Source organism: Cervus elaphus, chromosome 20, assembly GCF_910594005.1.
Source record: "Cervus elaphus chromosome 20, mCerEla1.1, whole genome shotgun sequence".
Lineage (NCBI taxonomy): Eukaryota > Metazoa > Chordata > Mammalia > Artiodactyla > Cervidae > Cervus > Cervus elaphus.
In genome coordinates this window covers 118,343,580-118,369,685 of record NC_057834.1, presented here as the reverse complement: position 1 = coordinate 118,369,685, position 26,106 = coordinate 118,343,580, and the positions used below count along the sequence as shown (strand labels likewise).

Here is a 26,106-nt window from a genome sequence, read left to right as displayed (position 1 = left end):
TTGCTCCTTTTTCACTTCTTTCCTTCAGAGTAATTTGTTTTAGAGGGTAAGAAAATTATAAGTCCAGTAGGTCTCTATTATTTTAAAGAGTAGATTTATTTCAACTTCCATTAGAAATGAGCTTAGAAATAACTCTATGTATACTGAATACCAACAAGTGTGTGCTACTCATTCCTTTGGATTGATGATAGTAATAAATAAATTGACTCTGTTCAAGGTATCTCTAAAACAGACTAAACTAATTGTTCCATTTCTAGATAGAATAGAAGCCAAAATTGTGCCTTAAGTAACTAAGTCTCTGAGAATTAAAACAAAATTGTAATGAGGTGATTCACTTTATACATACATATTTGCATATATATATATTAATATGCTTCATGACTTTTTATAAATCATAAATATAAATCTCCCACACACATAAGATATAATTTCAGTGATTCTTAGCCTATATGTGTGTGTTTAAGAGTGGGTGAGAACATTCAAAGTATCTGGAAGGGACGTAGGTCTTCAGGCAATTTTGGTAAGCTGGCTTACCAGTCTTGAAATGCTTGCCTTTGGTCTTTCATTTTAAGAAAACTTTAAAGATAAATATTTAATTTGTATAAATATTATTTATAATATATTTGCATTATAAAGAATAACAGTAAACTGAGCAACCATGTAACTGCAATCCATTTAGGTAAAAAGACAGGTTTCATCATTAAATGAGGTAAAAGAAGACCAAAGTTAGTTTCCAAGAGACAGCTTCATAAAGTTAAGGACCAAGCTTCTATTTTACTTTCTGCACCACCTTCAGCCTGTGACTTTCACGTCAAGGTCCAGGTTCTATCTTAGGTATAGCCATAGGATGGGCTTCAGTCTGGCTGTAAAGGGGGAGGGAAGGTTTCTCTTCTGAATTTAGGGATTAAAGTAAGTTCTTTCTAGTTCTGTTTACATCGCATTGACCAGAAATCAGTCCTATAGCTCACCTGGCTGTAAGGAATCTGAAAAGTGCAATCTTTGTGTTGTCCAAGTTGCTCAATGAACATTGGATAGTCTAAGTAGGGAAAGATTTGTCTTTTTTAAAAGACAACCAGCAATTTGAATGGCAAGGATTAATTAATATATTTTAGATATTGAGCCTTTTGAGCTCTAGTAGTTGTAAATGTTTTCTTTATCAGGACTTGTCATTTTGCTTTCTTTATATCTTTTGATATAAACACACTTTAATGAAGTTGAATTTAACATTTGCCATCATTTTATTCGGTCTGAGGAATTTGTTCATATCCCAATTACATGAAGAGTCTATTGTTACAAAGTGGTCTAATATTTGCATAGCTTTGGTTTTCACGTTCGTGTCTTTGATCTGTGTGTGGTATGAAGGGAGATTCCAAGGCTCTGCTTTCCTGTGCATTGTCTCAGCACCATTCACAGAGCAGCAATTCTTTCTTCAGTTTGCAGTCCTAGTGTTATCATGGATCAGGTTTCCACATGTTTGAGTATAATATTGGAAGAAGAAAAAAAAAATCTTACTTCTTATTTCTTGTATCTGATTGATCCAAGACTTTCTGCCAGGCAGTTAGCAGACTTTTATAGCTGAGCTTTTTTCTGCAGGCCCTCTGGGCAGCTACTGGGGAGCCCAGGTCCTACCTCTGATGTGGCATTTCCTTTGAATGTCGAAGTAGTGGGTGGAGCCAGAAGGTCGCAGATCCAGGCAGACCCTGTCTGTAATAGAGGAATTATGACTGTTTTGCCAAAACTGGCCTGTTGCCCATAGCAGAAGGCACATGAGTGTTTCCATTAGGAAGTGAGGCAACATCAGAGGCAGCAGCCAGGGCTCTGAATTGAGGGAGTGGCTTAAGCCAAGATGCAGTTGAGGCCAAGTGAATCTGGATGTGCGTAGCTGAGTTCTGTACACTGTTTATGCTTTTGTCTACCACAGCTGCCCCCCATAGTAGTCATCTAATGAAGGCATGAGTCACAGTAAAAGCAAAGGAAAGCCAGAGGAAAAGACCTAATCTCGGTGGGTCTGACACCTGTGGTTTGGCTAAGTTATTCAGTGGCACGTCAAAGAGAATTCTCTCAAAAGGCAGGATTTCAGAATTGTCTCTGTTTATTGTTTTCCTGTGTTACCCACAATTGCTATTTCATTTTCCAGGTGTGATGGAGCTTGCATTTTCCTATGTATCTGGATACTCTGTAGCCATTCTCCTCTTACAAATGGTAGTACTCCCCTCAGGTAGGGTTATCTATTTCTTTTTCATGGTATGTTACATCTATAAGCGAAAATGATGAAGATAAAAGACACTGAAGGAAATGTTCAGTGTTCCGTGTGATAGACTGAGATCTCTTCATATATTCAGCTTGTGGGCAGAGTGGTCCAAAGGGCTCAAGGTGGCTTCATTCATATGTCTAGCATTTTGGCAGAGTAGGCTGGAAGGCTGGGATCCCCTGGCACTGTCAACTGGCATGTTAACACATGGCCTTTCTGTTATGATGGTCTCAGGCTCATCAGACTTTGTATATGGCTACTGATGGCTTCCAGAAAGAATGAGAAAACAAACAAACAAACAAACAAACAAAAGGAATGAGACCTGCTCATTCCTAAGACAAATCCAGGAACGATTCCAGGTAGTCTTCTGCCACGTTCTATTGAGCAAAACAGTATCAGAGGACAGTTTTAAAAGGAGGGGACATAGGCACTTTCTGTTCAGGGATGGAGCATCAGAAAATTTGTGGCCATCTTTAATGCACCAAAAACTGACACTGAAAAAAGCAGCTGGTGTATTTGATAAGTAAAGGTTGTTATTCAGCCATAGTGGTCCATATCCTGCCTCTCAATGGTGTGAGCTATTCACATTCCTTTATTAAATATTTATGGAGTACCTCCCATGTTCAGGCAATGTTTTATGCACTGGGGATAATACAGAGCATTTTTTAAAAGATAGAGACTCTGTTGTTGTACAGCTTACGTATTAGTTGGTTTTAAGAGGAAATAAGATAGGAATTTAAAATATCAGTAATGATAAGTGCTAGGAAGACATGACTAGGGGAAATGTTAAGTGGGTGGTGATAAAAGTTTTCCCTACGAAGTTGACATCGAAGCTGGGACCTGAGAAGTAAGAAGGAAGCAGGTATGGGAGGGTGTGAAAGAAGAGCACTGCTGTCAGAGTGAAGGTATCTTTGAGAGCGAAGTTTTGAAATCGGAAAGGACTTGGCATCAAGAACTAGGAGTTAGGCCAATGTGTCCAGAGCAGAGGAACCTAGGTAAACTTTCTCCTGTGGCCTTCAGAATAAATCCTTGATCTCTGACTTTCTTCACAGAGCAGTTCACTGTGAGCAGCTCCGGGAGCCACCAGGTGGCCCTGGTGGGTGGACACGCTGAGTTCAGCTGCCAGCTGTCCCCACCACAGAGTGCAGAGCGCATGGAGGTGGGCTGGTTTCATGAGCACTATTCCCAGCTGGTTTACCTGTACAAGGATGGGGAAGAAGTCTCTGGAAAAAGCACTTACAACTATATGAATCGCACAGTACTCCTGAAGGACAGCCTAGGAGAAGGCAAAGTCACCCTCAGGATCCATGATATCAGTGTTCTTGATGGGGGACAGTACCACTGTTTCTTTAAAGATGGTGACACCTCTGAAGAGGCCATCATGGATCTGAGGGTAGCAGGTAAGGACAAAAAAAGTCATCTCCACGTTTCCTTGGTAACACTACCCTGAACCACTTCCAGAGATAGTTTGCTTATTTATATATGTGCATAATGTACGTATACATACATACATATATGTCCTTGCAAACATATAGACATACAATTATTTATCCTTATATAAATATTTATATACCCATATCTTCTTTCTAAATGCTAATACAGTATATACTTTGTTTTGCAACTTGTTTTTTTAACTTAATAGTGTAAACTGAAGCCATAGCAGTTATTGATTTTTTTCTTAGTCCTCTCATGGTTGCAAAGTTTTCCATTGCGTGGCTGATTCAGAATTATTTTACCCATATCCTATTAAAGGACATATAGGTTGCTTTCAACCTTTTGATAAGCAAGTAATACTCTATTTAATTTTTTAAATAAATTACTACATATGTAATTTCATGCATGTCCGAGTGTGTGTCTGTGTATAAAATTTTAGCATCAGTTTGTCAAATCACACATATACTCACACAAACATGTGGACACACACTCACTCATATTTTGGGGGCTTTTAATTCAGTTCAGTTCACTTCAGTCACTTAGTCATGTCCGACTCTTTGTGACCCCATGGAGTGTAAAATGCTGGGCTTCCCTGTCCATCACCAACTCCCAGAGTTTACTCAAACTCATGTCCATCGAGTTGGTGATGCCATCCAACCATCTCATCCTTGGTCATCCCCTTCTTCTCTCACCTTCAGTCTTTCCCAGCATCAGGGTCTTTTACAAGGAGTCAGTTCTTCCCACTAGCTGGCCAAATATTGGAGTTTCAGCTTCAGCACGAGTCCTTCCAATGAATATTCAGGACTGATTTCCTTTAGGATTGACTGGTTTGACCCCCTTGCAGTCCAAAGAACTCTCAAGAGTCTTCTCTAACACCACAGTTCAAAAGCATCAATTCTTCAGCACTCAGCTTTCTTTATGGTCCAACTCTCACATCCATACATGATTACTGGAAAAACCATAATTTGACTAGACAGACCTTTGTCAGCAAAGTAATGTCTCTGCTTTCTAATATGCTGTCTAGGTTGGTCATAGCTTTTCTTCCAAGGAGCAAGTGTCTTTTAATTTCATGGCTGCAGTCACCATCTGCAGTGATTTTGGAGCCCAAGAAAATAAAGTCTGTCACTATTTCCATTATTTCCCCATCTATTTTCCATGAAGTGATAGGACCAGATGCCATGATCTTAGTTTTCTGAATGTTGAGTTTTAAGCCAGCTTTTTTACTCTTCTCTTTCACCTCCATCAAGAGGCTCTTCAGTTCCTCTTTGCTTTCTGCCATAAGGGTGATGTCATCTGCATATCTGAGGTTATTGATATTTCACCCTGCAATCTTGATTCCACCTTGTGCTTCATCCAGCCCGGCATTTCGCATGATGTACTCTGTATATAAGTTAACTAAGTAGGGTGACAATATATAGCCTTAGTGCACTTCTTTCCTGATTTGGAACCAGTCTGTTGTTCCATGTCTGGTTCTAATTGTTGCTTGTTGACCTGCATCCATATTTTTCAGGAGGCAGGTAAGGTGGTCTGGTATTCCCATCTCTAAGAATTTTCCACAGTTTGTTGTGATTTACACAGTCAAAGGCTTTGGCCTTGACTTAATAAAGCAGAAGTAGTATTAATCAATAAAGAAGAAGTAGATGTTTTTCTGGAATTATCTTGGTTTTTCTATGATCTAATGGATGTTGGCAATTTGATCTCTGGTTCCTCTGCCTTTTCTAAATCCAGTTTGAATGTCTGGAAGTTCACAGTTCACATACTATTGAAGCCTGGCTTGGAGAATCTTGAGCATTACTTTGCCAGCGTGTGAAATGAATGCAATCATGCAGTAGTTTGAGCATTCTTTGGCATTGCCCTTCTTTAGGATTGGGATGAAAACTGACCTTTTCCAGTCCTGTGGCCACTGCTGAGTTTTCCAAATTTGCTGGCATATTGAGCGCAGCACTTTCACAGCCTCAACTTTTAGAATTTGAAAGAGCTCAACTGGAATTCCATCACCTCCACTCACTTTGTTCATAATGATGCTAAGGGCCACTTGACTTTACCTTCCAGGATGTCTGGCTCTAGGTGGGTGATCATATCTTTGTGGTTATCTGGGTCATTAAGATCTTTTTTGTATAGTTCTGTGTATTCCTGCCACCTCTTCTTAATATCTTCTGCTTCTGTTAGGTCCATATCTTCTGTCCTTTATTGTGCCCATCTTTGCATGAAATGTTCCCTTTGTATCTCTAATTTTCTTGAAGAGATCTCTAGTCTTTCCCTTTCTATTGTTTTCCTCTATTTCTTTGCACTGATCATTTAGGAAGGCTTTCTTATCTCTCCTTGCTATCCTTTGGAACTTTGTATTCACATGGATATACCTTTCTTTTTCTCCTTTGCCTTTAACTTCTCTTCTTTTCTCAGCTATTTGTAAGGTCTCTTCAGAAAATCATTTTGCCTTTTTGCATTTCTTCTTTTTGGGTATGGTTTTGATCACTGCTTCCTGTACAATGTTACAATCCTCCATCCATAGTTTTCAGTCACTCTCTCTATCAGATTTAATCCCTTGAATCTGTTTGTCACTTCCACGGTATAATCGTAAGGGATTTGATTTAGGTCATACCTGAATGGTCTAGTGGTTTTCCCTACTTTCTTCAATTTAAGTCTGAATTTGGCAATAAGGAGTTCATGATCTGAGCCACAGTCAGCTCCCAGTCTTGTTTTTGCTGACTGTATAGAGCTTCTCCATCTTTGGTTGCAAAGAATATAATCAATCTGATTTCGGTGTTGGCCATGTGGTGAAGTCCACGTGTAGAGTCTTCACTTGTGTTGTTGGAAGAAGGTGTTTGCTATGACCAGTGCATTCTCTCACCAAAACTCTGTTAGCCTTTGCCCTACTTCATGCTGTACTCCAAGGCCAAATTTGCCTGTTAACTCCAGGTATCTCTTGACTTCCTACTTTTGTATTCCAGTCCCGTATGATGAAAAGGGCTTCTAATTAGACTTCATTAAATTGACAGAGAAATTTGGAGAAAACTGATATTTCTTTCTGCATGGGGTACAGTTTATTCTCCTGCATCAGTATGAACTCTACAGGATCCTAATCCGTAGCATCACTTTCTGTTGAAATTTCTGTGTTGATAGGTGCCAAACTCCTTTAATGAAGGGCCTCTTCTACTTTTAGGGAACTCCAAGCTGCTCGTTATTTTCAAATTGCCTCTAGGTAATCAGAAAAGGTCTCCAGGGGAAAGGCCAATAACTGTCTGATATCTATATGGGTATGGAGTGGGGTTAATATACCAGGATCTTCACCCTCCTGGGCCTCTAGTTTCCAATCCTTTCTCTCTTACTCCCAGGAGTTCTCTTTAAAAAAAAAAAAACACACAAAAACAAAAACCCACGATCATGAGTTACTTTCCTGACAAGCTATGACCAGAGGCAGAAATGGCTATACCCTCCCTGAATTCCAATCCATTACCTCTCCATGGACTGTAGCCTGCCAGGCTCTCTGTCCATGGGGATTCTCCAGGCAAGAATACTCGAGTGGATTGCTATGCCCTCCTCCAGGGGATCTTCCCAACCCAGAGACTGAACCCTGGTCTCCTGCATTGCTGGTGGATTCTTTACCATCTGAGCAACCAGGAAAGCCCAATAATACTGGAATGGATAGCCCATCCCTTCTCCAGGGGATCTTTCCTACCCAGGAATCACACCGGAATCTGCTGCAATGCAGGAGGATTCTTCACCAGCTGAGCTACCAGGGAAGCCCTTTACCTCTTCAAGTCCTGTAATTTCTCTGTCTTGTTAGACGTTCGAGAAAATCTTAGGGGATGAGTTTTTGTTATTTCATTCACCTTTGGGTTGTCTTCAGCAGAAAGATTGGTTCAAAATGCTGCATCATCATTACTACTCTAAACACACCATTAATATTTTTAAGTTGTATTTATTATTTGTATACTTATCTACTCCTCCGAATAAATTGATTCCATTTCTATGCTCAGAGTGATGCAAATTTCAAAATAGCCTCTATAGAGATGGGGATACCTAGTGGAATTTGGTTTTAGCTTCGGATTTTTAAAAAATATTTTTCTTTTTGTATTGAGGTGTGCTTTACACACAGTAGAGTGCACAAATCTTAAAGTACAGCTCAGGGAATTTTTACATATTGGGATACCCATGAACTTGCCCTTCAGATGAAGATATTACCCAGATGGTTCCATCTTGCTCCTTCGTAGTTAATACCATTCTCTTCCTACTGAGGGAAACAGTCCTTTAGCTTCTATCACCATAGATGAGTTTTCCTCTTCTAGAACTTGATATAAGTGAAAACATATGTTTAATATTTATGATTAGCATTACCTGCTCACCATCATTCATTTATGTTGTGACTAGCAGAAGTTTGTTTTTCTGTATTTCTTTGTAGTAGTCTATGTTATGATTGAACACTTGGGTTACTTTCAGTTTGGGGCTATTAATGAATAACACTGCCATGAATATTCTTGAAAACCCTTTTAGGTGGACATTAGTACTCATTTCTCTTACATTGTTAACTAAGAGTGAAATTTCTGGGTCATAAGTATATGCTTAATGTTAGTAGATACTAATAATTTTCCATAGAGATTGGACCCATTTACCTCCCTGGAGCCAACTGTGTAGAAGACCTCTGCCATCCCCTGTCCCTTGGTAATGCTGGTCCCAGTCCTGTGCATTGTAAACATGTAGACATTCTGTTGGGGGTAAAGTGGTATCTCGTTGAGATCTTACTTTGCCTTTCTCTGATAGCTGGTGATGTTGAGCATCTTTGCATGTACGTGTTGACCATCTGAAGATATATATACACACACATATATGTATATATATAAAATCAAATGCTTCAAATCTTAGCTAATTTTAACAACCAGGTTTGCTGTTTTATTGATTTATAGTATTTAAAAAATTTATTTTGGACTCAGATTCTGTCTCAAATGTATCATGAACATCTTCTCCTAGTCTATAGCTTGCTTTTTCACCTTCTACCTGTTGTGTTTTGATGGACAGAAATTATTAACCATTGTAAAGTCTAATTTATGGATTATAGACATAATGATAATCTTTTCTTCTATGGTTCATACCTTTAGTGTCCTGCTATCCTGGATTAGGTTTGCAATGTTCAGTTCAGTCCAGTTCAGTTGCTCAGTCGTGTCCAACTCTTTGCGACCCCATGAACCACAGCACGCCAGGCCTCCCTGTCCATCACCAACTCCCGGAATCTACCCAAACTGATGTCCATTGAGTCGGTGATGTCATCCAACTGTCTCATCCTCTGTCATCCCCTTCTCCTCCTGCCCTCAATCTTTCCCAGCATCAGGGTCTTTTCAAATGAGTCAGCTCTCCGCATCAGGTGGCCAAAGTATTGGAGTTTCAGCTTCAACATCAGTCCTTCCAAAGAACACTCAGGACTGATCTCCTTTAGGATGGACTGGTTGGATTTGCTTGCAGTCCAAGGGACTCTCAAGAGTCTTCTCCAACACCACATTTCAAAAGCATCAATTTTTCGGCACTCAGCTTTCTTTATAGTCCAACTCTCACATCCATACATGACTACTGGAAAAACCATAGCCTTGACTAGATGGACCTTTGTTGACAAAGTAATGTCTCTGCTTTTTAACATGCTATCTAGGTTGGTCATAACTTTCCTTCCAAGGAGTAAGCGTCTTTTAATTTCATGGCTTCAATCACCATCTGCAGTGATTTTGGAGCCCAGAAAAATAAAGTCATCCACTGTTTCCCCTGTTTCCCCATCTATTTTCCATGAAGTGATGGGACTGGATGCCATGATCTTAGTTTTCTGAATGTTGAGCTTTATGCCAACTTTTTCACTCTCCTCTTTCACTTTCATCAAGAGGCTCTTTAGTTCTTCACTTTCAGCCATAAGGGTGGTGTCATCTGCATATCTGAGGTTATTGATATTGATATACTCCCAAACTGGAGCATTACCCGTGCCCTAATTTGCCCATCCATATTAAACTTACGGTGTATATAGCAGACCACAGAGAATCAGAGGAAACTATGTTTCAGCTTTTGAGTCCACAACAATAATTATAATAGCATTTCTGTCTTCTCCTTCAGCTCTAGGCTTGGATGTACAGATTAATGTTCAGGTTCCTGACACAAAAGGACTCATGCTGGAGTGTAATTCGGGAGGGTGGTTCCCATCACCCCAGATGGAGTGGAGAGACAGCAGGGGAAATGTAATTCCATACTCATCAAAGTTCTCCTCAGTGGATGAAGCTGGATTATTGCACCTGAAGATGAGTGTTCTTCTCAAAAACAGCACCCACAGTCCTGTCACTTGCTGTATTTGTAATCCAGTCACTGGTCAAGAGAAAAGGGCAGGTGTTATCCTACCAGGTGAGTGCTTGCGGCTTGGCTCTATCAAGGAGAAACTGTTTTAATCTATGTGACAGACGAAAGATAAAACTGACTGAAATAAATAAATTTAAAATTGCTTTATAAACTACAAACTGCTCTAGACATGTAATATTTAAACTTTATTAAGTTCCCAGGAGCAAACACAAGATGTTAAAGGGGATATTTTTTTAAATGGAAATAATTACATTAATTAGATAAAGAGCCCTTACTCTGTTTAGCATGTTAAGGCTTCAAAAATTATATGTCATTCAAATGCTAGATCCACTATTTTCTAGCCTTGTGAACTTTGTTATTTGAGTGCTATATTTACTTTCTAGATTTCTAGATCCACTAAACCTTTAAGACCACTCATTTTTCTCGTTTGGAAATGATAGCATAGATGGATGGCATTTTGAATTTGAAATGAAATATTGCAAATGAAATGGCTTTACAAGACATAAAGCAAAATGCAAAACTAAGATTGACTTAACAATTACGGATGCCACAAGTGGTCTTTATTACCACCTTATGAATAGATATACAGAACAGTTAGTAAATATCCAGCAACCAGTAAGTGACAAATCTAAGATTGGGGCCCAATTCACATGGTGAGTACCTATGATCTAAGCAAGGCTATTTTTTTTTTCTGACAAAGGGTAAGTGTGATCAGGGAAGTCAGAGGTAAACACAATGAATTGTGTCCTTTGTGCTTCAGCCAGTGACTAGGTACAGGCCCCAAAGAAGTCAAGGTGGATGGAAATGACAGGAGGAGAAAAAAGGCCCATTTAGTTAGAACAACAGTTCAACTGCTATACAGAAAGATTACCATCCCCAGCAGTAGTTCAAACACAACAGAAATAGTCAAATAGTTTACGAGGCTCTCTGTACTCCTTGAGATACTCAGATATCTGGGTTCTTTCTACCTTGCTGCTCTGCAGCCTCAAAGGTTCTAGTCCTCCTTGCATGGTTAGGTCTGATTTTCATCATTACAATTTTATCCCAAGTCTTGGGGATGTAGAAAGGGAAGAAGCAGAAAAAAAGCAATTTCCTTTCACATTTGGAAGTTGCATATATCACTCCAGTTCTATCCCATTGACTTAATATTAATTGCCACAGCTAACTGCCAAAGAGACTGATAATGTATAATCTTTCACTTGGTGACCGACCATATGCCACTGTAATAGTTAGAATTGGGGTTTCTGTCCATGGGGTCACAAAAGAGTCAGACACAACTTAGCAATTGAACCACAACTTCAGGTCACTGGCAATTGATAGTAATGATGGGGCAAATGCTGGCATTACACTTTTGTGCACTTTGGGGAGTTTGAGGACTTCCTTGATTTATTTCCACTGAGAAATTCATAGCTTTACAAAATATTTTGAGAAGGATATTAGGTTTTCTTTCCTAGGGGAAGTTTTATCATGTCAGTCCTAAACTACAGAGAATTTAAACACTGAATGTTAGGTGACTCAGTTTTATTTCTAGAATTTCAGAGATTTTGCAGTTTTTAAAACTTTATAAAATTTCACTGAGGCACGTCTTGATCCAGTTCCATGGCCATTGGCAACCCCAAATGTTACATGTATTGTCATGCCTAGGTCCCTGTCCTATAATTTTTTTCATTTCATGATTTGTCCCCTAGAATTAAAAGGAAAAAAGTAGGAAGTTATTCCCCCATCCAATCCAAGCCTGTCCCATCCTTGGCCCCCAAATTCCCTAATTTTAGTCTATGCCCCAGTCCAGCTTCATAGGGTAGTAGCCTTCATCTGAGCCTGGTCCATAGTACGTAGTGTAATGGGGGCCTTGAGAGTGGGTCCTGCTTCCTTAGCAGCAGTAGTCTATGCCCATGGAGCCTTGTGATACCGCTGCCCTGCTTATCACATCTTTCTCTCTCTTTCAGGTATCCTGTTCAAATCAAAGTGTGCGGGGATGTTATGTGAGAACTTATACATCCTGATATATCTGATCATTTTACTTGCTCTTTTGTGTTTCAGCATGAACTGTATTTTATCCAGGAAAGGTAAAAAGCTCTGAAGTCACCCCATTATTTACCTGACATCAAATGCCCAGGGAAGGCTCATATAAAACTATAAACCCACACCTCAATGTATCTCACTCCTCTGTTTGTCAAAGATAGTCTCAATGTCTTGAGTTATGTCAGGTTAGGCTTCCATGTTCTCTCCTTATGTGATTCTCCAGCACTGCTGCTGCTATAGTGTCTATCACTACCAAGATCTCCTGGTCCTTTCAGAGATACTGTTTCCCATCACTTGGGCCATTTTCTGAAATCTTAATGATAATAATCTGTCCTTTCCCATAGGCAGCCATGGATCTTTAAACTTATCACTAGAATGGTTCAGAATATTTTACCTGATAACAAGAATAAAAGAAAAACATATGGACCAATACCCAGATTTTTGTCCCTTCTTAGTTTGCTCTCAACTCCACTTTTTCTCTTCCTGTAAATTAACCTGAACATACACTCTTTTTCCCCATTAGAAGTAGGAAATGGAGGCTTAATTTAAGTGAACTGAAAACAGAGGACAGTTGAAGTTATCAGATATGTTGGAGAATGACTTTGACCTTAGGAACTTCAGACTATGCAAGATGAATAATAGAAGTGACTGCTTATGACCTCAAATACTTTAGACTTTCTGAGAGAAAGAAGCTGTCATACCTTCTAGGCTTTTCTGAAAGAAGGAAGAGATGGGTCAGGAGACTCTGGGAGGTTATCTGATATATGGTGAAAAAATGACACAAACACAATTCACAAGACAGGTTCCTTCTGAGAGCTGTCATGAAAATGAGACTTACCTATGATTCAGGAAATACAAGGCTAAAAAAGAACATAGGATTCAACTTGTTCAGGCTTCTACTCAATTCATAAATCCCTCTATAACCTTGAATGAGTACTTATCATATGTCAACTGATACGACAAACAATAAGTAGTAAACCACTTACTAACTTACCCAAACATTCCTATAAGGTAGACTCTATTTATTATCATTATTCTTTAGATGAAGAAATTAAGGAGCAGAGTTTTTAAGGGACTTGTTCAAGCTCAAATGACCTATAAATATAGAGGCAAGATTGGAACCCAGATGTTTCAAACGTCACTTTGCTCCAGCCACCAAGCTCTTCTTCATGTTGATGTTGTGTCTTATCAAGGCTATGCTTTGCTTATTTTGCAATGATGGGGAAGTCACTGGCTTATTAGAAAATTGACTTATTTATTCAACATATTTATATCAAACCTCTCCTAGATACTAGGTACTGTTCTAGACATTGACAATAAAGTACAAGGACAAAGCCAAAAAGTCTTTGCCCTTGTAGAGTTTACTTCTAGGGTAACATGAGAAAACTCTTCCTTTTGGAACTTTCTTTTTGGTAATTTCTGGTATTTGTGATTTAAAAAACAAAACAAAGAACTAAGACAAAAATAAAAGCAAATACTTTCTGGACCTTCTCTATTCTAAGCCAAGCATTCAGTTATTTGTTCCTTGCATAGTGTATTTCAGGATTACCCAACAACCTTGTCATTTTCCTCTAGAAATGTTAGGAATCAATAAATGAATCTTTTTCATCTTGCTTGCTGTAGGAACTCATGGTTTAATAAGAAGAGTTGTCTAGTCTTGAAATGATCTTTCTTACATTGTTGTAAGCTTCTTAGTATATGAATGTTCAAGCAAAGATTAAATAGCTAAATGACAGAGATGCTGTAGAGGAGAGGCTTTCATTTTACCTTAAGGCTCTTACATCTGTTAAATTCTTGGCTTCCAAGGTACTTTTGTCCTGTTAGCTAATTCAGAGTTTTCACAAAGTACCACTTTGTTGATTCTATAAACTTTAGACCTTAAGCATTTACAAGGTTATAGTAACCAGGCCCCTATTCTTTCTAGATCTTATTTCAAGGCTGATCATGTGCTGCATTGTGCAGAGGGAGGTAATTCTTCCTAACCCTTTTCTATCTTCAATATAAATGTCTGTAAGCCCAACTTCAACCCAACTCCTAATTTTTATGCCTGAGCTCTGACATAGGTTAAACACACGTGAATAGATATAGCAATGAGACCTTTCCAAAGTTTCCTGTAACCAGAATGTTTGTTGTTATTCCAGTGTATCCCCAAAGACCTATCTTCCTAACTCTTTCTCTTTGACTTTTTTTTTTTCCAGTTTCACAGAATAGATGGTGTGTTCTCTTTTCAGACTGTATCCCTTTCCTGATACATGCTGGCATCTCCCCTATCTACTTGATATTCAAGAACGGAGGTAAACAGCACTATGAAACGGCTCTCTCTTGCCTGGTACCCTTGTTATTAGTAGTATTTAAATAAAGCTGGGTGATCTCTGTAGAAGCAACAGGATAAGGAGTTGGGGTTTAGGTGACATGCCAGAGGCTTTAGATTCTGCTCCCTGAACTGTTTGAGGCCCAGAGTTTTAGGCTGTACTGATAGCTGTATTTCTGCTACCACTTATGGTCATATTTGCTTTTGCTCCAAGGGAAAATATATATTCCTTCAGGCCTTATAGCCATTTCATCCAAATTTATCAAACCCAGGCACATACTTAAAAAACCCAATTATTATTTCTTTGACATGTCATTGATTTACAGTGTTGTGTTAGCTTCAGGTATACAGCTAAGTAATTAGCTTATATATATACATTTCAAAATTATTTTTCATTGTAGGTTATTATAAGATATTGAGTATATTAATAACTTCCTGTGCTGTAGGCTAAATCCATGTTGCTTATTTATTTTATGTGTAGTAGTTTGTATATGTTAGTCCCACACTCCTAAATTATCTCTCTCCTGCCTCCTTTTTACCTTTGGTAACCGTGTTTGTTCTCTTTGTCTTTGTTTCTGTTTTATATATATATTCATATGTATTTTTTTAGGTTCCACATATATCACATAGTATTTGTCTTTGTCTGATTTCACTTTATATGATATTCTGTAGGTCTGTCCTTCTTGCTGCAAATGGCAACATTTAGTTCTTTTTTATGGTTGAGTAACTTTCTTGTGTATGTGTGTGTGTATCTCACATCTTCTTAAACCAATCATCTGTGGAGGGGCATTTGGACAAAACCCAATTTAAAAAAAAATTTATTTTATTGAACTATAGATGATTTACAATGTTACTTTTTGCTGTACAGTAAAGGGATTTAGTTACATGTTTATATATCTCTTTTTCCATTGTAAAACCCAATTATTGATGTTACCTACAGATTGACTCCAAGTCATGATTCATGAGCAGTTTTGGGTTAGAGAGCTTCTTTGAAAAATTAATGAAAAAATTAAAATGTAAATTTTTGCTTATTTTTATTATATCAGTTTCAAAACTATTGAAAGCTATCTCTTAACTCTCTTTACTATATATTTAGGTGTCAGTTAGAAGTGCAATTATACTATGCCATATGCCTTATGATGCTAATATCTGAGAATTTAGCAACACTTTTAATTAGTTTGCAATCACTGGGAAATATTTACATAGAACAAACAATGACTGTCAAAGTAAACAAAAGAATTCCTTTATTATTTGCTAGGGCTTTTCCCAATCTATTACATATTTCTTAATTGCCCACAAACAAAGCACATTTTCATCTCCAGTTATAAATCATTTGCATCTCTGGTTATATATAAACTATTTGCATGTCCAATATATATAAACCATTTGCACCTCCATTTATAAACCCAAGTCTCAAATCCTTACAAAGATGAACACAAAGGCCAACCCTGTGAAGTTAATTAGAAAGTAGTAAAACTATGTAAGACTGTACAAGATGAAATTCTAACAGTATGGGAGATCTGAATACCCTAAACCAATGTCAGACTACAATTTACATGCTGCAATACCTATCTATGTATCTATATATTTGTCTAACCTTCTAACATCTACATATTTATCCATCATCTATCTATCATGTACCTACACACCGTTAGTTTCAGGTTAGATATTGAGAAGCATTGCTAAAAAAACTTTTTTCAAACAGAAGGGAAATAATATCAGAAGGAAATATGAACATTAAGAATTAAGGAAGTAAGGAAGAGTAAGAGAAATGGTGGGCTTCCTGTGTGGCTCAGCTGGTAAAGAATCCACCTGCAATGCAGGAGACCCTGGGTTGGGAAAGTCCCATGGAGGAGAGCATGGCAACCCACTCCAGTATTCTTGCCTGGAGAATCTCCATGGACAGCAGAGCCTGGTGGGCTATGGTCCATGGGGTCACAAAGAGTTGGCCACGACTGAGTGACTAAGCAGAGCACAAGAGAAATGGTTAAATAGTTGGATAAATCTATTATGTCCTTCTTCTCTTGAGTTCTTGAAAAACCATTGGCTATTTCTCTCCATGTTGTCCTATGAATTGACTCTGGACAAAGGTACCATCACTGGAAGTCACTGGCTTGGTCTTAGTCCACTGAGGCTACTATAACAAAATGCCACAGATCTGGCAGCTTATAAACAATAGAAATTAATTTCTTACAGTTCTGGAAGCTGAAATGTCAAAGATTAAAGTGCCAGGATGATCATATTCTAGTGAGGGCCTTCTTCCTGTTTCACAGCTGGCGCCTTTTCACTATGTCCTAACATGGCACAAGGGCCCCCGGGAACTTAGTGTGGTCTCCTTTATAATAACCCTAATCCTATTCACGAAGGTTCCAACCTCATGACTTCCCAAAAGCTACACTTACTAATGCCATCACATTCGATGTTAGGATTTTGACATATAAATTTTGAGAGGGACACGAAAATTCAGATCATAGTAATGGAGGTAAGTAAAAAACAAACAAACATACAAAAAAACCTTCCAAAACGTTTGATAGTGGAAAACAAAAATCAATATTGTCCCACTGGATTTTAATGTATCTAGATATAGATGTAATGTATAAGACAACTACAACATAAAGTAGTGACAATTAAATGGACCTAATTGTAGTGGTAAAATTGTGATTCCAAGTAGGTTGTAGAAAGTTGAATATGTATATTTTAATGTCTAGTGCAATCATTGAAACAGAAAGAATAAACAAAACTGTGCAAAATGATAGAATTTCAAAACACAAAAGATAAATTAAAATACAATAATAAAAAGCTCAAAGTACCTCAAAAATTCAGCAAACGGGAAACAGAGAAATAAGAAATAGGGGAAATATAGAAAGTAAATTTAAAAAATGATAAAAGCTTAAATCCAAAATATCAAAATTGCATTGAATATAAATGATTTAATTTGTCAATTTTTCTTTACACTTCTTTAATTTGAAGCCATATTAGTTATACATTCATTTAAAATTGATAAATGTTACTGATGAAAGAGAATATTAATCATTACAGTGTAGGTAATATGCTTTCTTGCCTTAGTATCTATTTTGTTAAATGTAGTATAGCTACACTGGTAATCTTTTGTTTGCATTGTATATCTTTTTTTAACCCTCAATCTTATAAAAATCTTTATTTAAATTTGTCTGTGTGCTTATGTTTTTATATTCTTGAAAAAATCATATAATTAAATTTTAATTTTTAAATTGATGATGATAATTGTCATTTAAATGGATCATTTATCCCTTTTGCTTATTGATGTTTCAAATCTCTAACAATATTTTGTGCTTATTAATATTTTGTGACCTTCTTCTTTTATGTATGTTTCCATTCTTGCATTCACTTTTGTTGTATATTTTTAGTAATTCCATTTTTAATTTTATAATTTCAAACAATTCCATCTGTTTTCACTTATAATTGGCATATAATTTATACAGCATTTCTATTATCTAAGTGATTTCCTTAGAAATTGTAACACATACACTTAACTTACCAAGTCCAAAGTGAATTAATACTTTAAACACCATTAGGAGATAAAACAACTTGAGACTAATTCAATAGCATTCAGCCTTACTGAGTTATATATTGTGGTTGTTGGGAATTTTAATGCTGTGTATAGTTAAGCCTCAGAAGAGGTTATTACAACCATTGCTTTATATACCATTGTTTATTTATCTATATATTTACAGTTTTTTAAATACATTTATTCTTTCTTGCATCTCAGACTTTACAAATACTAACATTCTGACTGGCAACCTTTACCTCAACTTTATTTCAATAGTTACAGCATTTTAGGTTGGAAGTTATTTTCTTCCAGTGCATTGAATATATTATGTGACTATTTTGGCTTCTATTCTATTCAGAAATCTGCTGTCAGTTTGACCGTGACTCTTGAATGTGAACTGCGCGTGTGCATGTGTGCACACGTGTACATACCTTACTGTGGGATTTAAAAAAACTTTTCGTAATAGATATTTGTAGTGGGTTTGTCATATATAGCTTTTATTATGTTGAGGTATGTTCCTTCTATTCCTGCTTTCTGGAGAGTTTTAATCATAAATGAGTGTTGAATTTTGTCAAAGGCTTTCTCTGCATCTATTGAGATAATCATATGGTTTTTATCTTTCAATTTGTTAATGTGGTGTATTACATTGATTGATTTGTGGATATTAAAGAATCCTTGCATTCCTGGGATAAAGCCCACTTGGTCATGGTGTATGATTTTTTTAATATGTTGTTGGATTCTGTTTGCTAGAATTTTGTTAAGGATTTTTGCATCTATGTTCATCAGTGATATTGGCCTGTAGTTTTCTTTTTTTGTGGCATCTTTGTCTGGTTTTGGAATTAGGGTGATGGTGGCCTCATAGAATGAGTTTGGAAGCTTACCTTCATCTGCAATTTTCTGGAAGAGTTTGAGTAAGGTAGGTGTTAGCTCTTCTCTAAATTTTTGGTAGAATTCAGCTGTGAAGCCATCTGGTCCTGGGCTTTTGTTTGCTGGAAGATTTTTGATGACAGTTTCGATTTCCTTGCTTGTGATGGGTCTGTTAAGATCTTCTATTTCTTCCTGGTTCAGTTTTGGAAAGTTATACTTTTCTAAGAATTTGTCCATTTCATCCAAGTTGTCCATTTTATTGGCATAGAGCTGCTGGTAGTAGTCTCTTATGATCCTTTGTATTTCAGTGTTGTCTGTTGTGATCTCTCCATTTTCATTTCTAATTTTGTTAATTTGGTTCTTCTCTCTTTGCTTCTTAATGAGTCTTGCTAATGGTTTGTCAATTTTGTTTTTTTTTAAAAAAACCAGCTTTTAGCTTTGTTGATTTTTGCTATGGTCTCTTTAGTTTCTTTTGCATTTATTTCTGCCCTGATTTTTAAGATTTCTTTCCTTCTGCTAACCCTGGGAAAAATTGAAAGCATTTCCCCTGAAATCAGGAACAAGACAAGGGTGCCCACTCTCACCACTACTATTCAACATAGTGTTGGAAGTTTTGGCCACAGCAATCAGAGCAGAAAAAGAAGTAAAAGGAATCCAGATAGGAAAAGAAGAAGTGAAACTCTCACTGTTTGCAGATGACATGATCCTCTACATAGAAAACCCTAAAGACTCTACCAGAAAATTACTAGAGCTAATCAATGAATATAGTAAAGTTGCAGGATATAAAATTAACACACAGAAATCCCTTGCATTCCTATATACTAACAATGAAAAAAACAGAAAGAGAAATTAAGGAAACAATACCATTCACCATTGCAACAAAAAGAATAAAATACTTAGGAGTATATCTACCTAAAGAAACAAAAGACCTATACATAGAAAACTATAAAACACTGATGAAAGAAATCAAAGAGGACACAAACAGATGGAGAAACATACCGTGTTCATGGATTGGAAGAATCAATATTGTCAAAATGGCTATTCTACCCAAAGCAATCTATAGATTCAATGCAATCCCTATCAAGCTACCAACGGTATTTTTCACAGAACTAGACCAAAGAATTTCACAATTTGTATGGAAATACAAAAAACCTCGAATAGCCAAAGTAATCTTGAGAAAGAAGAATGGAACTGGAGGAATCAACCTGCCTGACTTCAGACTCTACTACAAAGCCACAGTCATCAAGACAGTGTGGTACTGGCACAAAGACAGAAATATAGATCAATGGAACAGAATAGAAAGCCCAGAGATAAATCCACGAACCTATGGACACCTTATCTTTGACAAAGGAGGCAAGGATATACAATGGAAAAAAGACAACCTCTTTAACAAGTGGTGCTGGGAAAACTGGCCAACCACTTGTAAAAGAATGAAACTAGAACACTTTCTAACACCATACACAAAAATAAACTCAAAATGGATTAAAGATCTAAACGTAAGACCAGAAACTATAAAACTCCTAGAGGAGAACATAGGCAAAACACTCTCCGACATAAATCACAGCAAGATCCTCTATGACCCACCTCCCAGAATATTGGAAATAAAAGCAAAAATAAACAAATGGGACCTAATGAAACTTAAAAGCTTTTGCACTACAAAGGAAACTATAAGTAAGGTGAAAAGACAGCCCTCAGATTGGGAGAAAATAATAGCAAATGAAGAAACAGACAAAGGATTAATCTCAAAAATATACAAGCAACTCCTGCAGCTCAATTCCAGAAAAATAAATGACCCAATCAAAAAATGGGCCAAAGAACTAAACAGACATTTCTCCAAAGAAGACATACAGATGGCTAACAAACACATGAAAAGATGCTCAACATCACTCATTATTAGAGAAATGAAAATCAAAACCACAATGAGGTACCATTACATGCCAGTCAGGATGGCTGCTATCCAAAAGTCTACAGGCAATAAATGCTGGAGAGGGTGTGGAGAAAAGGGAACCCTCTTACACTGTTGGTGGGAATGCAAACTAGTACAGCCGCTATGGAAAACAGTGTGGAGATTTCTTAAAAAACTGGAAATAGAACTGCCATATGACCCAGCAATCCCACTTCTGGGCATACACACTGAGGAAACCAGATCTGAAAGAGACATGTGCACCCCAATGTTCATCGCAGCACTGTTTATAATAGCCAGGACATGGAAGCAACCTAGATGCCCATCAGCAGATGAATGGATAAGCAAGCTGTGGTACATATACACCATGGAATATTACTCAGCCATTAAAAAGAATTCATTTGAACCAGTCCTAATGAGATGGATGAAGCTGGAGCCCCTTATACAGAGTGAAGTAAGCCAGAAAGATAAAGAACATTACAGCATACTAACACATATATATGGAATTTAGAAAGATGGTAACGATAACCCTATATGCAAAACAGAAAAAGAGACACAGAAATACAGAACAGACTTTTGAACTCTGTGGGAGAAGGTGAGGGTGGGATGTTTCAAGAGAACAGCATGTATACTATCTATGGTGAAACAGATCACCAGCCCAGGTGGGATGCCTGAGACAAGTGCTCGGGCCTGGTGCACTGGGAAGACCCAGAGGAATCGGGTGGAGAGGGAGGTGGGAGTGGGGATCGGGATGGGGAATACGTGTAAATCCATGGCTGACTCATATCAATGTATGACAAAACCCACTGAAATGTTGTGAAGTAATTAGCCTCCAACTAATAAAAAAAATAAATAAATAAAGCACCAATTTGTGGGGCAAGGTCTGAAAAAAAAAATAGATATTTGTAGGGTTCCCTGATTTTCTGATTAGTGTTTTTTTAATGAGGTCTCAAAAATTGTCAACTATCATTGTTTCAAATTCTTCCCTTTTCCCATTCTTTAACTCCTCTTTTTCTACAGCTGTAGATAACTATCAATCAGAACTTTCTACTCCATGGTATATGTCTCTTTCCTTCTCTTTTTTATTTTCTGTCTCTTCATGCTCGTGTCTTCCCATTTTTTATTTAGTTTATCAGTTACCTCCTGAAATATAACTACTCTGTTTTGGAACCCACCTTCAAATTCTCTATTTTAGATGTTATGTTTCAATTCCATCTATTTACTACTTTCCACAGGTTCCAAGTCTCATTTTCTGTACTACATATACTTCTTACATTTCTAATATTTCTTGTTTATTTCAATTTTTGAAATATAATATGTATAATGTTTTATAAGATTCTGTCTTATAATTGAAATATCTAAAATTATTTTGAATCTGTTTTGGATTTATGCTTAATATTGTTTTTGTAGTTCTAATTCATTCAAAAAATATTTAATAAGGGCCAGACTTATTTCTAAGAACAGGGGATTCAGCAATAAACAAAAAATGAGAAGACCCTGACCTCCTTGAGTGTACCTTTTAGTGACAACATTTGGAATTAATGAAATGAAGACTACTATCTCTAACTTTTCAGTTGGTTCTTCCAGGGTTTTATCACTATGACAGACTTTAAAGATTTGAATTGCGTGATCATGATTCCCTTTTATCACTGTTTGTCCATTTGTTGTTTAAATAGATTGACTTTGAGCTCCTTCAATATTGTGATCATATCCAGTGCATATTCAAATTTTGCCTTCTACCACTGAACTGCAGTTACAAATCATTTTGTTTTAGCCACCTTCACAGAGGCCCACTGTATTATATCTATGACATTTCTGAAACATTTTGCTTCTGTATCTCCTAACCAAGAGTATAAAAACAAATTAGAGTCTGTGTTCAGTTATCTGTGGATGAGTGAGTAGAGATGGAACTTCACAGTTTGCATTCAAGACTCAGTCCAAACTGCATGTGCACCCTAGTTCATCCAAACTAGCAAGTCTTATCTTGTCATAAAGCCTGGAGGTGCTGTCACAAACTGGTCTCAGAAAATACAAGTAAATGAGGGCTAGAAGGCAGATTTTCCTTTATCAATGCTCCATCTTCTTATCAAGTGAGCTCTACACACGTTTCCCTTATTTGTGTGTCTTTTCCAATTCTATTTCATTTTGTTTAAAAAATACCTTTTTTTTAAAAAAATCCTCCCTCTTTTCCAGTCACTGATTCAGATGACCTATACCCATTGTATAGTACTTGGATATATGACAAATGTGTGATCCTGACTGTACTGATGATATTTTTCTCCATACTCATTTTTTGTCTACTGCAGACACTGGAAGGTAAGTGAGGCAGCAGTGGGAGGTACCCCCAGCTGAATCGCTTGAGTGTTAAACCTGCACTCTTGAAAGTTCCCTTACATGGTTAAATAAGCACAAGGGGGAAAAAAGGTAGCTTGGGTTATTCATATGTTTTCTTCTACATTAACAAGCAGAACAAGGGCATTTTAGGGTTTAACCTCATGCCTTGTTAAGTGCTCATTCCATTAAATTCTAAAATTCCCCTTCCCTGATAAAAGAACACAGAAGTGTGACAATAGGGGTTTTACCATTTATATTAAATAAAGAGTTAGTGTCACTAGAGAAAGACCTCAGCCCAATCACACCTAGCTGTTGACCAATTAATTATTGAAGATTCTCTTTTCACAGGGAAGACCCACAGGGAAGGTCCTCTTTGACATCTCCATGGAACTCTTCCTTCACCTGAAGCTTATGACACGGGGATGAAAACACACATACAGGGAGGAGTAGCATATAATCCAAATCATGAGCAATCTCCGTGTAAAAGTCACACATCAGCAAAAAGAAAGAGCAGATTCAATAGCATAAGAGCCAGAGCAACAAAAGCAGATTCATTTCATACCCTTCTGAATGCCATAGTTCCAAACCCTAATTCATTACTCAGTCATTATACTTCTCTGGGACTAGTAAACAAGTGTAGTTTCTTTAAGAATTTGGGGGCTACATAGTGAATAAGAATGGAGATCACATTAATCTTCCTATTCTGCACTTTCAAGTTCATGAATAAAATGTGCAAAAAATCCTACTTACTGTGTGGTACATATACACCATGGAATATTACTCAGCCATTAAAAAGAATTCATTTGAATCAGTTCTAATGAGATGGATGAAACTGGAGCCCATTATACAGAGTGAAGTAAGCCAGAAAGATAAAGAACATTACAGCATACTAACACATATATATGGGATTTAGAAAGATGGTAATGATAACCCTATATGCAAAACAGAAAAAGAGACACAGATGTACAGAACAGACTTTTGGACTCTGTGGGAGAAGGCAAGGGTGGGATGTTTCGAGAGAATAGCATCGAAACATGTATATTTTCTATAGTGAAACAGATCACCAGCCCAGGTTGGATGCATGAGACAAGTGCTCGGGCCTGGTGCACTGGGAAGACCCAGAGGAATCGGGTGGAGAGGGAGGTGGGAGGGGGGATCGGGATGGGGAATACATGTAAATCCATGGCTGATTCATGTCAATAGGTGACGAAACCCACTGCAATACTGTGGAGTGATTGGCCTCCAACTAGTAAGAATAAATGAAAAAAAAAATCCTACTTACTGAAACTCTTTCTCATTTTGCTTAAAGTTTGATATTTTAATTCTAGAGGCTTTTATCTTCTTGTGGGCCATACATACCTAAACGTTAGTCTCTTTTATAATAATTCCTTCCAATAATAGATACAGGAAATAGAAAAGAAGTAGAGATATTTAGGCAAGCTTACAGAATCTAAGTCCTCTCTTCTTGTTACTTACTATCCACTGATTAAACAGACAGTATTCCCAAGGCAAGTAAGAAACAGAGACATGGCTAGGAACCTTACCACTCCAAGGTACTGAGAACTTTCTACAAAAGAGTTAAACTTCAGTCAGTGGAGACTGAGCCATTTAAATTTGAGTTGAGCTTCATTCCATGAACTAAAGTGGCACCAAATGTTTTAGACCCATAAACCCAACGATGATCTACCCTGTTGGCTTTCCCACTACAACTGTGTAGGAAGGCCTGTCCAACAGCAGTCAGGCAAAAAAATCAGGACAAGGGAAAGAAAGACAGGACAAAAGTGTGTTTGTTTGAGCTTCCTGAGGCGTACAGCAAATGTAAGTTTCCATGTTACTCTTTCCATACATCTCACCCTCTCCTCCCCTCTCCCCATGTCCGTAAGTGTATTCTCTATGTCTGTTTCTCCACTGTTGCCCTGTAAATAGATTCTTCAGTATGGAGGGAGTTTCAAAAGGGAGGGAATATATGTATACCTATGGCTGATTCATGTTGAGGTTTCACAGAAAACAGCAAAATTCTGTAAAGCAATTATCCTTCAATAAAAAATAAATTAATTTAAAAAAGAAATAAAGTAGGGGATTATAAATTTGATGCTATTTAAAAAGTGACTCTCTCATTGACCAGGTATATTAAAAGAAGAACAAAATAAGACTTTTAGAAATGACCAAAAAAAAAAAAAAGTCAAAGTCCACACGGAGAGGGAGGTAGGACACCATCTGTATATTAAATGATGTCTCCAGAAGAATAGCATGCCAACAAAAGAAAGAACAAAGTGACAGCTAAGAGCCAGAAAAGGGCTGTGCTCACTCTAACATAAACTCCTTTTGTCCCTTTCTTGCAACTGTTCAAGGGTTTTCCTTTCTGTCAAAAGAGGATCAGATAGAGTCCAAATTGGTCCTAATTTGCTGATGTCCAAAATACCCATCAGTTCCCTAAGCTTGTGAATCAGGAATTTCCTTTTCTGAGAGGTGTCAGAGTGTGTCTTGTCCTGACTTGTTTCTAAGTCAAGCAGTTTCAGAAGTATCAGGCTTCCTTTACCTGGACTGCAATTGCCAAAGAAATGGGTCACAGCTATGATATTTGAGTTAATGTTCTACTTCCAAATAATACCACTTAATGTTTTCCCTGAAAAATATATTCCAAATATTCCAATATGGAATTAGAACTATATCTGTCTTGGGAGAGACTCTATTCTCTTTTCAAAATTGTACACTCCAAGTCTATTGTAGGCAGTTCTCAAGTTTTGTGGCTTACATGATACTTAAAGCATTATCTTTGTCTCTATGTATCTCTCTATTTTTCAAGTCTTCTTGAATGATCCTTGTAATTTACATAAAAACGATTGCTAATATTGGTTTATGAACTAGAACTTAACTGTATAGAATGTTACAATCAAAGGGGTTCTTCTTTCTCCAATTTTGTTTTATCTAGAAAATGTAGACTTTTACCTTGATCTCCACTGTTCTGTGGATGTCATGGAGTACCAACATGGCCTCTGGTGTAAGCTCTCCCCATATCTAACTAATTAGACTTGAGCTTATACACCTTCAATATTACTCACTGCTTCTGTAACAAGTTTTCTACAGTGATGGACATTCAACTTCTGGTACAAAACATAGGACACTTGAAG

The 26,106-nt window shown here is 37.3% G+C and overlaps 1 protein-coding gene across 4 annotated transcripts in view; it reads left to right on the top strand.

Annotated features, from left to right (window-relative positions):
• The window catches only part of LOC122676649 (putative selection and upkeep of intraepithelial T-cells protein 1 homolog), a 165,489-nt gene extending 141,674 nt beyond the window's left edge, over positions 1-23,815 (top strand). For 2 of the 4 annotated variants that reach the window (XM_043876136.1, XM_043876135.1), the window contains exons 2-8: positions 2,138-2,218; positions 3,304-3,651; positions 9,773-10,054; positions 11,956-12,075; positions 14,230-14,325; positions 22,835-22,957; positions 23,324-23,815. In XM_043876136.1, coding sequence (XP_043732071.1) covers positions 2,143-2,218; positions 3,304-3,651; positions 9,773-10,054; positions 11,956-12,075; positions 14,230-14,325; positions 22,835-22,957; positions 23,324-23,352 — 1,074 coding nt within the window. In that variant the 5' untranslated portion in view covers positions 2,138-2,142 and the 3' untranslated portion in view covers positions 23,353-23,815. The remainder of the gene's footprint in view (positions 1-2,137; positions 2,219-3,303; positions 3,652-9,772; positions 10,055-11,955; positions 12,076-14,229; positions 14,326-22,834; positions 22,958-23,323) is intronic. The other 2 variants (XM_043876137.1, XM_043876138.1) reach the window with 2 other exon arrangements.
• Positions 23,816-26,106: the final 2,291 nt, after the last annotated feature.